The sequence below is a fragment of the Macadamia integrifolia genome, chromosome 4 (genome assembly GCF_013358625.1).
Source record: "Macadamia integrifolia cultivar HAES 741 chromosome 4, SCU_Mint_v3, whole genome shotgun sequence".
Classification (NCBI taxonomy): domain Eukaryota; kingdom Viridiplantae; phylum Streptophyta; class Magnoliopsida; order Proteales; family Proteaceae; genus Macadamia; species Macadamia integrifolia.
This window is the reverse complement of record NC_056560.1, coordinates 7,047,517-7,060,183: the sequence shown is the minus strand read 5'-3', so window position 1 is coordinate 7,060,183 and position 12,667 is coordinate 7,047,517. Positions and strand designations below refer to the sequence as shown.

General features: G+C 39.6%; 3 protein-coding genes across 3 annotated transcripts in view; 2 read left to right on the top strand and 1 right to left on the bottom strand.

The window, feature by feature from the left end:
* Window positions 1–2,097, top strand: part of LOC122076618 — a 5,128-nt gene extending 3,031 nt beyond the window's left edge. Inside the window, exon 3 of the mRNA XM_042642023.1 lies at window positions 1,625–2,097. Within this exon, the coding sequence (XP_042497957.1) occupies window positions 1,625–1,804 (180 nt within the window). The 3' untranslated portion in view covers window positions 1,805–2,097. The remainder of the gene's footprint in view (window positions 1–1,624) is intronic.
* A 1,651-nt stretch (window positions 2,098–3,748) lies between these two features.
* LOC122076616 (serine/threonine-protein kinase D6PKL1-like) lies at window positions 3,749–8,183 on the top strand. The gene is made up of 3 exons (XM_042642021.1): window positions 3,749–4,138; window positions 4,480–5,717; window positions 6,960–8,183. Exons 2-3 carry the CDS (start codon window positions 4,537–4,539, stop codon window positions 7,834–7,836), a joined length of 2,058 nt encoding a protein of 685 aa, XP_042497955.1. The 5' UTR covers window positions 3,749–4,138; window positions 4,480–4,536; the 3' UTR covers window positions 7,837–8,183.
* A 2,059-nt stretch (window positions 8,184–10,242) lies between these two features.
* On the bottom strand, window positions 10,243–12,195 carry LOC122076617 (U-box domain-containing protein 52-like). Its single transcript, XM_042642022.1, has 4 exons — window positions 11,761–12,195; window positions 11,484–11,602; window positions 11,281–11,399; window positions 10,243–10,914 (listed from the first exon to the last, which is right to left on the bottom strand). Exons 1-4 carry the CDS (start codon window positions 12,020–12,022, stop codon window positions 10,692–10,694), a joined length of 723 nt encoding a protein of 240 aa, XP_042497956.1. The 5' UTR covers window positions 12,023–12,195; the 3' UTR covers window positions 10,243–10,691.
* Window positions 12,196–12,667: the final 472 nt, after the last annotated feature.

The window sequence follows — 12,667 nt, the reverse complement described above, 5'->3', positions numbered from 1 at the left end:
GGGGGTGGGGGGGAAGAGGATGTCAATATAATGTTATGGTCTTTTAGTCAAGGTAACGATTTTGCCAACTTGACTTTGCTATATTACTCATTTGTTGTCTCCTACATAGACATTGTACTGCTGAGCTTGCCACACTGCCCTTACATTTGCTTCTTTGCTTCTCCTATGTTTACAATTCATTATGATAGATCTTGGCTTGTTTACTTCAGTGAAGTGTCGATAACTTCCACCTCTTACCACTGGAGGACAACTCTGCATGCTTGCATGATGTGGATCCTCCAATCTTAGGTCATATAAACCTTTCCTCATTAGACTTGTAATTTTATTTTTGAGGCTTGTGACCTCGTTCTTCCAGTTGAAACGTTTGTTACTATTGGACATTTAATAGGCGAGCTTTGTTTCCAATTTCAGAAGAATGTTTCGTGATGAGGTTCTAAAAGCAGAAATTTACTATGTAATTGAGGTTAGGATCCATTAGTTTATTTTGCTGATACGCTGTTTGTATTTGAATCTGATAACATATTTCAAATCAGTTTTAAGACTTGATGAACTGGGGTTCTGCCTCTTCTCTTCCTTTCCCCATCCTCTCTCTCATGTTTTAAAATCTTAATTCATACTAAATGATTTGAGCATTGGTTAGGACTTTGAAGTAAGTCCTATTGATCTTAGAAAGAATGGTATAATGCTTGTTGTTGGAAGTCATTCATCTTGGGAGCATTGATGGAGCTGTTTTTTGAATCAAAATCTTTGAGCTGCTGCCATAAGAAGGTAGAGATTTTACATTTGCCTGTTTCTGTACGGGGTAGAGACAGAAATGAAACTGGAGGTAAAAGAGAGGGGGGGGGGGGGGGGAAGAATCTCCCATTGTGAGGACCAGAAAACCAGAAACTAGGTCCTGGTTTCCTGGTAAGATGGAATGCTTCAGGATGTTTGAATTTGAAAGTAAACAGGGGTATTATTTGGAAATGGCTGACTGAGATCTTATGTAAGTTTGGTGAGTTTGGGGATTTAGTCATTATATAGTTTTGGGATGGAAAGAGGGGTGCGATCAGCATCTTGTTTCAGAATTCTGCTCTCGAATTTCTTTCCTCATCATTTTGACCAGTGTCATTGCCCCAGAGAAAATTTTTGGATATAGCCAACCCATCTAGTTGGGGAAAGGCTTAAATTTTGTTGAATTATGCAATTTGTAACATTATATACCGAAGTTTTGTCTGCTAGTTGAATGACCTATATTGGCATCTCTTTGGTAATGTTTATGGTACAAGTGAAGAACTTAAATGTCTATTGTTAGCAAAGTGAGTTATGGAACATTTCACTATACACATAATGTGTTTCTTCCTATCACTAGCGGGAAACCAAAAGAGTTCCAGAGCACCCGAGCATCTTTCTTATCATTCTTTTTGGTTTAATTTTCATTGAGATTACCAATAACACACTTTGTTTTTTATGTCTTCTAGATCTAATCATATCGTCTGTTAGGTTTATTGCCTAACCACACACACTCACCTGCCCTCCAATTACCCTCCCCCACAAACAAAAAGAGGAGGAATGTGGTGTTCAGAAAGAAAAGTATGGCATTCATGTGATACTTTGTTGCTGATGTCTTGTTCCTTTGTAACAGAACATGCAGTGTGGGGAGAGTGTGACAATAGAAGGCCAAGCATACACTGTTTCAGCAGTAATCCACCGGTACCAGCTTCGGAAGGGAAAGTATGAACCAAGTGAGAAGAGGCTTGATGTGCAGTCGACTGGGAGATATATCCTGAACTTGTACCTGGATAATCTACTAGAACAATCATAATGTTGATCATTTACTAAACTCTTAACAGAATACCATTATGACCACCCAAAGTGCCCATCCTCTTCATATTTGTTAATAATTATTTGCTATGTTTCTCCTAGTTGGTGTAGAAATGTAAGAATTTAGGATTTTCATGTCACTTGTAGCCCAATTCAGCTTCTTGTGTTCCTAGCCAGATTTATTGCTTGAGAAGCTTAAGTAGCTGATATTGGATAATGAAATATCTAGTGCATGTAAAGCAAGGGTTTGGCTTTTTATGCAACATCCTGAAGGCTTACACTGGTTTTTCCGAATTTGTGTGTGAATAGAAGTCAAGTAAAATCAACCATTTTATTTGTCAATATACTTTCAATAGACACTCTTAATGGAATTTTCTCTTTTCATTTCAATTTACTTCACTTTATCAATGAGATTTTCAATGTTTTTTCAGACCGAATGGTGGTTCGGTCATCCATCATTTTGATGGAATGGTCCATTTCAAGGTGTTGGCTAAAAGAAAAGTAAAAAACTTTTGGCAAGTCAAAGAACCAGTTAGATTAAAGGAAAACTACATGATTATCCACTGTTATGTTTATCTTTACAAAATTACCCATCAAAAGTTTCAGTTGATAGAAATACTTAAAATTAGGTTTCGTTTTACAAAACTATCCAACAAAAGTTTCAGTTAACAAAAATACTGGTTTACAGAACTACTCACCTAAAAGTTTCACTTAACAAAAGTACTCAAAATCAAGGTTGGGTTTACAAAACCATCAAAAATAGTGACTCTTTATCTTTTGCATATAATCAGGTATTTTTTATAAGTAAAATTTTGAGTGGGTAATTTTGTAAACCCAAACCTAATCTTGGGTGTTTTTATTAACTTAAACTTTTGTTGGGTAGTTTTGTAAAGGAAACCTAAAACGTGGATAATCATGTAATTTTATCTTAAATCAATATCCTTGTTGGTTCAAACTTTAATGGTTCCGAAGCAGGATTGGCCCGGTGGGTTTTAATTCAAATCAGCCGTTTTGACCGAACCGATTTAATTCTTTGAACAACAGTGGATGACATGTAAAGCCACAAAGGTGACTATTTACAAACATACCACAGGTACAGTAGAGTGTGTGTACCCAAAAAATAAAAAATAAATACAGTATAAGTGTACAGCAGATACGATCCGATTAGCTGATCATTATTCCCATCCAACGATGCGGTCCCCACCTGTGTCCCTTTAATCACTACAAACTACATCAGGGTTGTTTACGGGCCTATCAGTACGAGAAGAAAAGATTGAGTGGTTATCCTTACTAAACCACATATATGCTGCCACGTGTAAGAAGTTCTGGTTTCTTTCTCCTCCCAAGTCCCATCCTAAGGTTAGTGTGAGGCCTCATGAAAGAATCGCACCTGTTGATCATAGTTCGTGGTACATTCTATCAGTTCCTATTTCTAAAGATTCCAAGGTTGGTGGAGTTAAAGTTAACACTAGGAGCGTAAGTTATTATCGTGCGCTAATCCATGACACCAGTCCACACCCACATGCACGCCTTCCTGTTCACGTGCACGCATGTGACCCACCTCTCACACCCCGAAAAACCCCCAAAAAAATAAAAAGGATTAAATTAATTAAGTTAAATTGAATTATTACTATTAAAATAGTTATAATTAATTAATTTTACTAAAATCGAAAAACCATAACCAATCAAATCAAATCTGTTGACCGTATTTACTCTTGTCTGTCTTCTTGTGTTTCATCCTCTATCTTATCTAACCCATTGGATCAGAATCTTTCTAAACACCACAAATCCCGGCTCTTTAGACACTGTAGATTTAGTTCCTACCAATCCCTTGAAAAGGAACGGGAAAAGCATTACTTTAACTTTTCACAGTCCCTGATGGCTTCCATGTCCATCACCATATATATATATATATATCTCTCTCTCTCTCTCTGGTGTAGTTTAAGCTTTTTACCAGTGGAGGAGGAACTGAGAAGTGAAGGGGATAGGAGCGGAAAAGGAGGGGGTGGAACAATGAAAAGGTGTCGAATAGATAAGTGAGAAGGAAGAGAATATCCAAGAAAAAGACGGGTTGCTTTGCTTGCGAGCTTCAGTTTGGCTTCGTCAATTCACATCTACGACACGATAAACGACGAAGTAACAGAAATTTCGGGACATTCTGCACTTCCCTTCGCTTCTTCGATTGGATCTCTGAAACTTAAATATAACAAAACCTCTCGTCACTCCTTTCTTTCTCTCTATTTCACTTTTTCACGGAGCTCTAAAGGGTATTTCATTACTTTTCCAGTCATGAAAGATCGCCCAGTCCGCATTTTCTGATCAGGGCTTTGATCAGGTAAATTTTATTTTTTTCTTCTCTCCTTTGTGAAACTACGTACTATTGTTTATAGCTATTTTGGTTCCCTTCTCCTCTCTCTCTCTCTCTCCTTCTTGTGCTTGTTGAAACTGGAAAAATCTTTTCTTTTCGTTTTGGGGTGAGGCTTTCGGTTTTTCATCTTCATTTAAGTGTTCTTGTGCATCTCTTTGTCCTGTTTTGGTTAGAGATTTTGGTGGCGTGAACTTTGGGATTTTACTTGAGTGGTTGGTGGTGTCTGTGGCAGCTGACTAGTCTCTTCGATTTCAAAGAATTAAATTTCGGGGAGAATCTTTGATTTAATTTGTTTTCTTTGCTCCCAGCACAATCCTTGTATTGATTCATCTGGTCGGAAGACAACTCGGGTTTTACTTTGATTGATGGCTACAACTTCGGACGTATCGACCGCTACCTGCCCAGAACATCTTAGTGCTCCATTGAATTACAGTGTGGCTGTGCCCGCTCCCAATTGCTCAAGAGAATCGGTTGGTGAAGAAATTGGTTCTTTGTCGATGCCTCATGATTCGGCTTCTGCTACAAGTTTGTCAGAAAATCCTCGCCGTGTTCAACCTCCGCCACGTTCTTCAAAGCAGTCCACCACCGAGTGGGTTTCCTCTAGGTATGGCATGACGACTCTTGGACATCCAACAGCTTCGCGTTACGAGTCTTCAAAGGAAGAGTTACCTTCTTCTTTGAAAAAATCTCTCAGATTAAACAAGGAGCAACCTGCAGTCGTGGGCTTGAACGATGGTCTTACCGGACCGGTGAAAACATCTCCTGAGGAGGTATTAACTGAAACATCCACGGAGCAAGTTGATGGTCCTGAGAGTTCTGTGTGTGACTGTTCTTCGTCGAATCCGTTAGGTTTTGCTTGCAAACAAAGTATGGAACAAGAAAACGGGCCGTTAACATCGCAGACACACATCGACTACTGCCCAAGTCGTGATAACAGTTTCCACAGCGCGATCCAACACCCAGATGCCAAGGACAGTTCTGCAGCCACGGAGGTTAGCGACGGTGTCAGCAGTACCGAGAAATCTCGCGGAAGTGCCAATATCAGCAATTCATGTGATTTCGTGGAGAGTAGAAAGACTAGTATATGCAGAGGCAGCACCGGTAGTGATGTTAGTGAGGAGAGTAGCTCAAGTAGCTTTAGCAGTGTCATAAATAAACCCCACAAAGCAAACGATTCGAGATGGGAAGCAATTCAAGCTGTTCGATCTCGTGATGGGGTTTTGGGGTTGAACCACTTCAGGCTTTTGAGGAAGTTGGGTTGTGGAGATATAGGTAGCGTTTACCTATCGGAGTTGACTGGGACTAGAAGTTATTTTGCCATGAAGTTAATGGATAAAGCTGCACTAGCAAGTCGGAAGAAGCTTCTGCGGGCTCAGACGGAAAGAGAGATATTGCAGTCCCTGGATCATCCTTTCCTTCCTACTTTGTATACACACTTTGAGACAGAGAAATTTTCCTGCTTGGTCATGGAGTTCTGTCCTGGAGGTGACCTGCATGCTCTCCGGCAGAGACAACCAGGGAAATATTTTCCGGAGCATGCAGCTAGGTATAATCCCAAGTCCTCGTTTCATTATGGTAATTTATCATTTTGCTGCTAAAATTTAACAGAGTTGAAGCAAGTATAATATTGGTCATTCTCTAATCATGTGGCTCTCTGCTGAAGAGGGATGTGCTACGGACATGTAAATCTGCTATCATGAGTCTACTGGTTTTTGTAGTCTTGATGGACCTTCATTTGTCTGTGCATGTGATGGCATAGGAAGAATAACCCTCTGCCACGAAAGCACTCTGGAAATGAGATGGAAATATAATTGGACCTCCCATAACTGCTAATTTGGATCCTTCATGCCAATTTATGTCATGAAAGATCTTAAGGTTCTACTGTGATCCTGAATTTTATGCAAGATATGAAGCTTATGTGAACTTTACCTTGTTCTTCTCATTGCTAGGGATGAAAACTTCCTCTTCAAAATTAATTTCTGACAAGTATCTGGGACCTTTTTTTCAAGTCCCTCCTAAACGCCTGATGTTCATCACTTCTTTTTTAGTTCTTTTAAATTGCTTTTTGTGAAAGACTGTTAACTTAGGTTTAGTCCGTGCTATATGATCTCCATACCAAGATCACCGAGGAATATTGTTAACTTAATTCAACCTCCACTATAGAACTCCTTACAAGACTCCCTTGCCTTCACTCCTGACTCTGATCCTGCCATACTTGACATATGTTCCCCAAATCTGCACAGTGCTTACTTCCTACATGTAAAGACTATAACAGTCCCATATCCATCTTCAATATTCTCTGATACTTAACCCAACATGGGATATCAATACTCTTTGTGATATACTGATTGAATTTCAGTTCCTTTATTAGTGATTGATGGTGATACCCGATTGGGCTTAACCTGCAAAATTTATAGATTCCTGTATGTCGAGGAGTAAACTTTTCTTGAAATTGCCCTTGAGATATGCTTTAGTCCTTCATTGATAACTTTTACCTTTCGCTTTTGACCCCTTCAAGGCAAGCATCATAGAACAATCATGCTCCTAATGGGTAGATTGCAGGCCTATGATGAATGTACAAGAGATATATACAAAAACATGTATATTGCAAAACGTGACATCTCAAATGTGCCAAATCTGTACGATGGCCCGTGCTTTTCTCTAGTCACACAAAATGGTGGTGATTTGTTTCATCGTTAAAGATGGAAATGGATTTGTAAAGGATTGAATAGAATAGGAAGTATTGGCTTTACTTTAGGTTTCTAATCTTTCGATCTTGATTGTGCAGATTTTATGTGGCAGAGGTTCTGCTAGCTTTGGAGTACCTTCACATGCTTGGGATCATTTACAGAGACCTTAAACCAGAGAATGTTTTAGTGAGGGATGATGGCCATATAATGCTGTCAGATTTTGATCTTTCTCTAAGATGTGCAGTTTGCCCGACTCTTGTGAAATCCTCGAACACGGAGATGGACTCAGGAAAGAACTCTGGTTATTGTGTTCAACCTTCTTGCATTGAACCAAGTTGTGTAATCCAGCCATCTTGCATTCAACCCACATGTTTTGTACCACGCTTCTTATCGAGCAAGTCCAAGAAAGAAAAGAAAGCAAAGCCAAAGAATGAAGTCTATAATCAAGTGAGTCCACTCCCTGAACTTATTGCAGAGCCTACGAGTGCTCGATCAATGTCCTTTGTGGGTACGCATGAGTACTTGGCTCCAGAGATAATCAAAGGCGAAGGACATGGCAGTGCTGTAGATTGGTGGACTTTTGGTATCTTTCTATATGAGTTGTTGTTTGGGAAGACTCCATTTAAGGGGTCAGGAAACCGTGCTACACTATTCAATGTGGTTGGGCAGCCCCTAAGATTTCCAGAGTCACCTACGGTGAGTTTTGCTGCAAGGGACTTGATCAGAGGCTTGCTTGTGAAAGAGCCACAACATCGTCTTGCATATAAGCGTGGGGCCACAGAAGTTAAGCAACATCCATTCTTTCAGAGTGTGAATTGGGCACTTATCCGGTGTACCAATCCACCAGAGGTGCCAAAGCCATTAATGATGGACTTACCGGCAAAATTGGATGTGCCAAATGCATCCAAAAATGAGAAGATGCCCGGGGTTGATGTGAAACCTTCAGGTAATTATTTAGAGATTGATTTCTTTTGATTCATGTAGTTGTATCAATCTGCACCAGTTTCTGTGGTAAGATATTGTCCTTGACCGGTTATGTTTTTCTCCCTACCACAAGGAAATCAGAAATTGTTGCTTCTGAAAGCACCATGTATAATTGATCTTTCACTTCACTGGGCATTGCACACTGCTGAAAAAAGCATTAAAATGAGGAAAGAGTCGCAGAGTATATTGGTGAATTCCTTCACACCGGGGAAAAAAATGTTGGTGAATATGCTACTTCCCAATTAGAGGTGTATTTTCTGCATGCTGTCATGGAATATAAATTTAAGCAAGAAAAAAGTATGAGATGCTTACTATTTAGAAAACATCTCCTGACAGAAGATTTTGGAGCAAATATTAGGGAGAACATTGTTTCACAGTGCTTTTTTATCATGTGTTCAACTCCAAAATCATTTGCTGCAGCACTCAACACTAGGCCCTCTTCTTTCTGCAACTCGAAAATTAGTTCTACACTTTATGAGGTAGGATCAATGTCAAGGTAGCATATGGTGCATGTGCTACCAGCTATTGTTTCTTATACATGGTAATGGTCTGCTAAGACGAAATCTTTATTTTTTGTTACTTGCTCTTAAGTTAGGACAAGAACCATCATCATAAGCATGAGACATAATTTCCTCTGTTCAAGGCACAAACATTTTTGCCTGGGAGAGGTTGTGGTAGAAGGTTCTACTCTTCATGTGGTCTTAACCTACTATTGTCATCGAAATGGAGTTCCCATTGTTAGTCTCGCTTTGTACGAAGCATGCCTAGAATTTGTATGATTTGAAGGAGACTACTGAGCCATTCTAGACATTATCTGGATCTGATCAAGAGCCCAGAGGAGGGGCTGTAATTCTCATTATTGATGTTGTTGTCTCTGAAACATAAATTTGTGTGTAATACTGGTTAATTTTTTTAGGCGAAGTTCTTCGCCAATTGGTATCACTTGATGGGCAGGGTTACAGTTGTCCAATCTCCTCTTCTGTCTCTCTTCCTCTCTCTATCAACTGTGATTTCTCTACATCTCATGTGACAACTCTTTCTATGTGTTCTTTGCTGACCATTTGCAGAGGCGTCTCTCTGCATTCTGTGTCCCGTATCATTGGACAGCCATAACCTTGTACATCTAGAGATACCATATATATGTGTCTAGAAAAGTTGCTCGCGAGAGGCATGGGGGAAAGAAGAAAAATTAAAATTGTCTCATGTGAAAGTGAAACATTCATGAATCCTGTTCCCAAATGGACTTTGGTCTGAAATTCATAATAGAATGTTGCAATGACTTGACAAAGTCAGCAAGAGTAATGTGGATATGGTTGGTTAGACCCTTTAAGCCAGCATGATCCAAGCACTGAACTTTCTAAATTGCATTAGGACTTTTTGAATATGATCAAAGAGGACTTCTCAAAGAACTCTTAGCCGATCCTATCTCCAGCCTCAACTACTTGGTCTCAGGGTTTTAAAAAAGGAATCTGTTAGATCAAACACCAAGAAACACGAATAATAAAGAGACAATAGATCCGTATGACATAGAGATTTAACGAGGTTTACACACCAGGGTGGTGTGCTACGTCCTCGGGCGAAGAAGAAGATGATTCACTATGCAGAAGAGAGATTACACCCTAGCAACGACGAGGAAAAACTCGTCCTGAAACTCTAGCTGCGTGAAAACCTTAGAATACAATGATTTTCTCAACAAGCAATAGTATAATATATATACTTCAAATCGCGGGTCGACCCATCGGGTCGCGGTCGATCCGGTCAAACCCTCTACTTCCATCACAAATCTCAGAAAATTTCCCATTCGGGTCGCCACCAAAATATGTTAGATCGGGTCAATCTTCAAAACGGGTTAAGAATTCGAGACAAACTTGACAGAATCGGTATATAAATGGGGTTCAGCTGATTCTGATATGCTTAGGAATCAGGATCAGACTTGGTCCATTTCGATTCGAGACAGTGCTTGGTCTTCTATTTGAGTTCTAAGCTTTAATGGATGTTTCATATTGAGTTATTTAAATGCATCTTTAGATTTTATTCGTCTTGAAGAACATGATTGAGAATCTAGTCAATGCAGGACTATGTCAAATACGTTAGGCAAGAGCAGTTGCTACCAGGTCGCAGTCTGGGCTATATCATGGACGGTGAATATTTAAGTCGTACCTACTAATGTTAATTAATAATGAAGGTGATGACTAGCTACAATGATCTCAACCAATTTTAAGCTTTCTGTTCTCCAGAGATATGAATGATTAATGGAAAAATAAATAAATAAACAAACGAATGACACAGGTTTAGGTGTCCAAATTTTATGCAGCGAGCGGTGACCCAAGCCATCAGATGCTCGCTGTACCTCACTATAGATGATTTTGACCCCAGGTTTAGACACCAAGAAGTTGGACAAACTCATACATTTTATTTGAGAGGACATTGACAAAGAGACACTGAATTTTATCAATTATTATTAAGTCTTCATTGTCTGCAAGGTGTGCTCCATGACTGTGTTGGATAATTCAGATTTCAGCACCTAACAACCAGCAATTAATCAACTTTCCTATTTAAAAGAAAGTTTGGTGGTTACAGTAACTCAAGTATGTTCATCAAGAACACCAAGAACCGGTTGGTTTGGTTTGCAAAAGATATTCCACTAACCATAAGTCCTAATAAGTGTTTCTGTTATCCTGAGAGAATTTTTGTAGCCCATTCACTACCATAGTCGTATGTTTCATAGCACAGGGAGAGAAAGCCTTGCATTTTCTGGATGTGTTTTCAGTAAATGTAGGTAACATGAAACCCAATTTGAATTTCCCTGGAAGCTCACACAGCAGTAAATCCAGGTAACAAAGAACTCAATTGGATTTCCCTGAAAAGCACCCGCATTCAAAGAAGTTCCGTTCTGCATTTTTTGCGGTTTCTGGTCTCTGACTAGATGATGCCGGCGAAGAAGGATTTAGTCCGATCATCTGTTTCCTATCTACAACCTTTTTTCCCTCCCAAACGATGACAACGTCACAGAAGTTTGGAGCATTCTTCAGGACAATTTCTCCTTTCCCCAATCCCCTCCTCAACCTCCTGCAAAATGGACAAGGCTTAGGACATTAGTGCCCTTAAATGTATGAATCAACAATGAAGAAAACCATGGATAGAAAATATGAACTCAAGCTAGAATTTTCTGATATCAGTGTATAGGATTATAGATTTGTGAATCTCAGGAAGCTTAATTTGTTGAAAACCATGATAGAAAATATGAACCCAAGCTAGATATTTCTGATATCAGTGTAAAGATTATGGACTTGTGAATCCTAGGAAGCTTTGCTGAAAACCATGGAGTGAAAATATGTCTATAAACCCAAGCAAGAATTTTCTGATAAAACAATGTAAAGATCATAGGTTTGTGAATCTCTATAAATATAGTTCTAAGTATTATGGCATGGTTACCTTGAGGAGGGCAGCCTTTTTGTTCCCATAACAAGGGAGGTAATATTGAGAACTGGAATAAGTTCCAGGATTGCCTTGGTTGTGAATTCACTCTCAATAAGTATTGTATCTACAACCACCTGTGACAGATTAGTATTGAGAAAAGGTCAGAAGCACTGTTACATGGATGGAGTGAGTGATGGATGGGTAGAACAACTGATCACCTCTACTTGGCTGCACAGGCTAATATATTTCTGCAAGAGATTTCTCCTCCGGGCATTCTGTTCCTGGATATAAGGCCTCAGTTGTTCTTGACTAAGTTGGCTCGTTGTTAGCCTCCCAACTAACATATAACACCACAAGTCCACAACCAACAGTGATCATTAGGAGTCTTGCAGAGGAAGATTGTGGAAGTCACTAATCTATCTTGCTAAGATTTGCATCCATTATAGGCTTTAGCAGATGAAACTAGAGCAAAGAGAGACTATAATAACAGCTTACCAGGTGTGGTGATATAATGAATTGGAGGGAAAACATGAACAAGGAATACGCGCTTTCCTGGTGCTACAGCATGATCAAGTGCCCATTTCAAAACATCCAAGTCTTCTTTGCCAACAGCAACATATACATCTTTAGTCTCTCCTCCATCTCTGCTGCTTGTAGCACTCTTACTGTTATCTTCTATCTCGACGATTTCTGTTGTCATCGTGCTTCCCCTATCATATATTCGATCTTCAGGAGACCCTGAATTCTCTTCTGCCATATCTTACATCTCTCTCAACCCCAACTGGGTTCATCAGGAACATCTAGAACACCAAGAACTGGTTTCAACTTCTTGATCTTTTCTCTCTGGTTTGCAATATATATTTAATATCCTGAGGGACTGGAATTTTGTTTGTAGCCCATACACAACCACAGTTGAATGTTTCAGAACACTCACATGCACACACACGCACACACGCACACACACACACACACATATATAGAGAGAGAGAGAGAGAGAGCGAGAGAGAGACAGAGGGGTGGGGGGAGTTATAGTTTATGTTTTTTTAATGGTTTTGTCATGTCTGAGGCTCCAAGTCCTTTATCTCAAAGTGCTGAAAGTAAACCCACGAAAAAGGAAGAGGAGATTTGTTTTTGTCAAGATTTGCAGGCCAGTGAATGAGTATGAGACGACCTCTCCAAAGCTATATAGCCGTGGACCACTTGTGGTTGTGATCTACTCTCCATTAATCCCTTTTAAGTCATATAAACTTAGTAGTTAACTCATCTAGAAGGATAAAGCCGTGGTTCATTCCCTTTCTTCCGATCCCAATTGTTGAAATCACTAGCTTGAAAAACTTACATAGCTATATGCCAAATCTGTTATTTTCCACTCCCACCATGGCTACTGGCTGGGTAGTGGAGT

What these genes read in the sequence shown, in the direction of transcription:
- LOC122076617 (XM_042642022.1), bottom strand. Translation starts at nt 12,022, where the DNA reads ATGGCAGAAGAGAATTCAGGGTCTCCTGAAGATCGAATATATGATAGG. An exon ending in GCCTGTGCAGCCAAGTAGAG is followed by an intron (nt 11,400 to 11,483) that starts GTGATCAGTTGT and finishes AATCTGTCACAG; the next exon opens with GTGGTTGTAGATACAATACT. An exon ending in AAAAGGCTGCCCTCCTCAAG is followed by an intron (nt 10,915 to 11,280) that starts GTAACCATGCCA and finishes TCCATTTTGCAG; the next exon opens with GAGGTTGAGGAGGGGATTGG.
- LOC122076616 (XM_042642021.1), top strand. Translation starts at nt 4,537, where the DNA reads ATGGCTACAACTTCGGACGTATCGACCGCTACCTGCCCAGAACATCTT. An exon ending in TTTCCGGAGCATGCAGCTAG is followed by an intron (nt 5,718 to 6,959) that starts GTATAATCCCAA and finishes TTGATTGTGCAG; the next exon opens with ATTTTATGTGGCAGAGGTTC.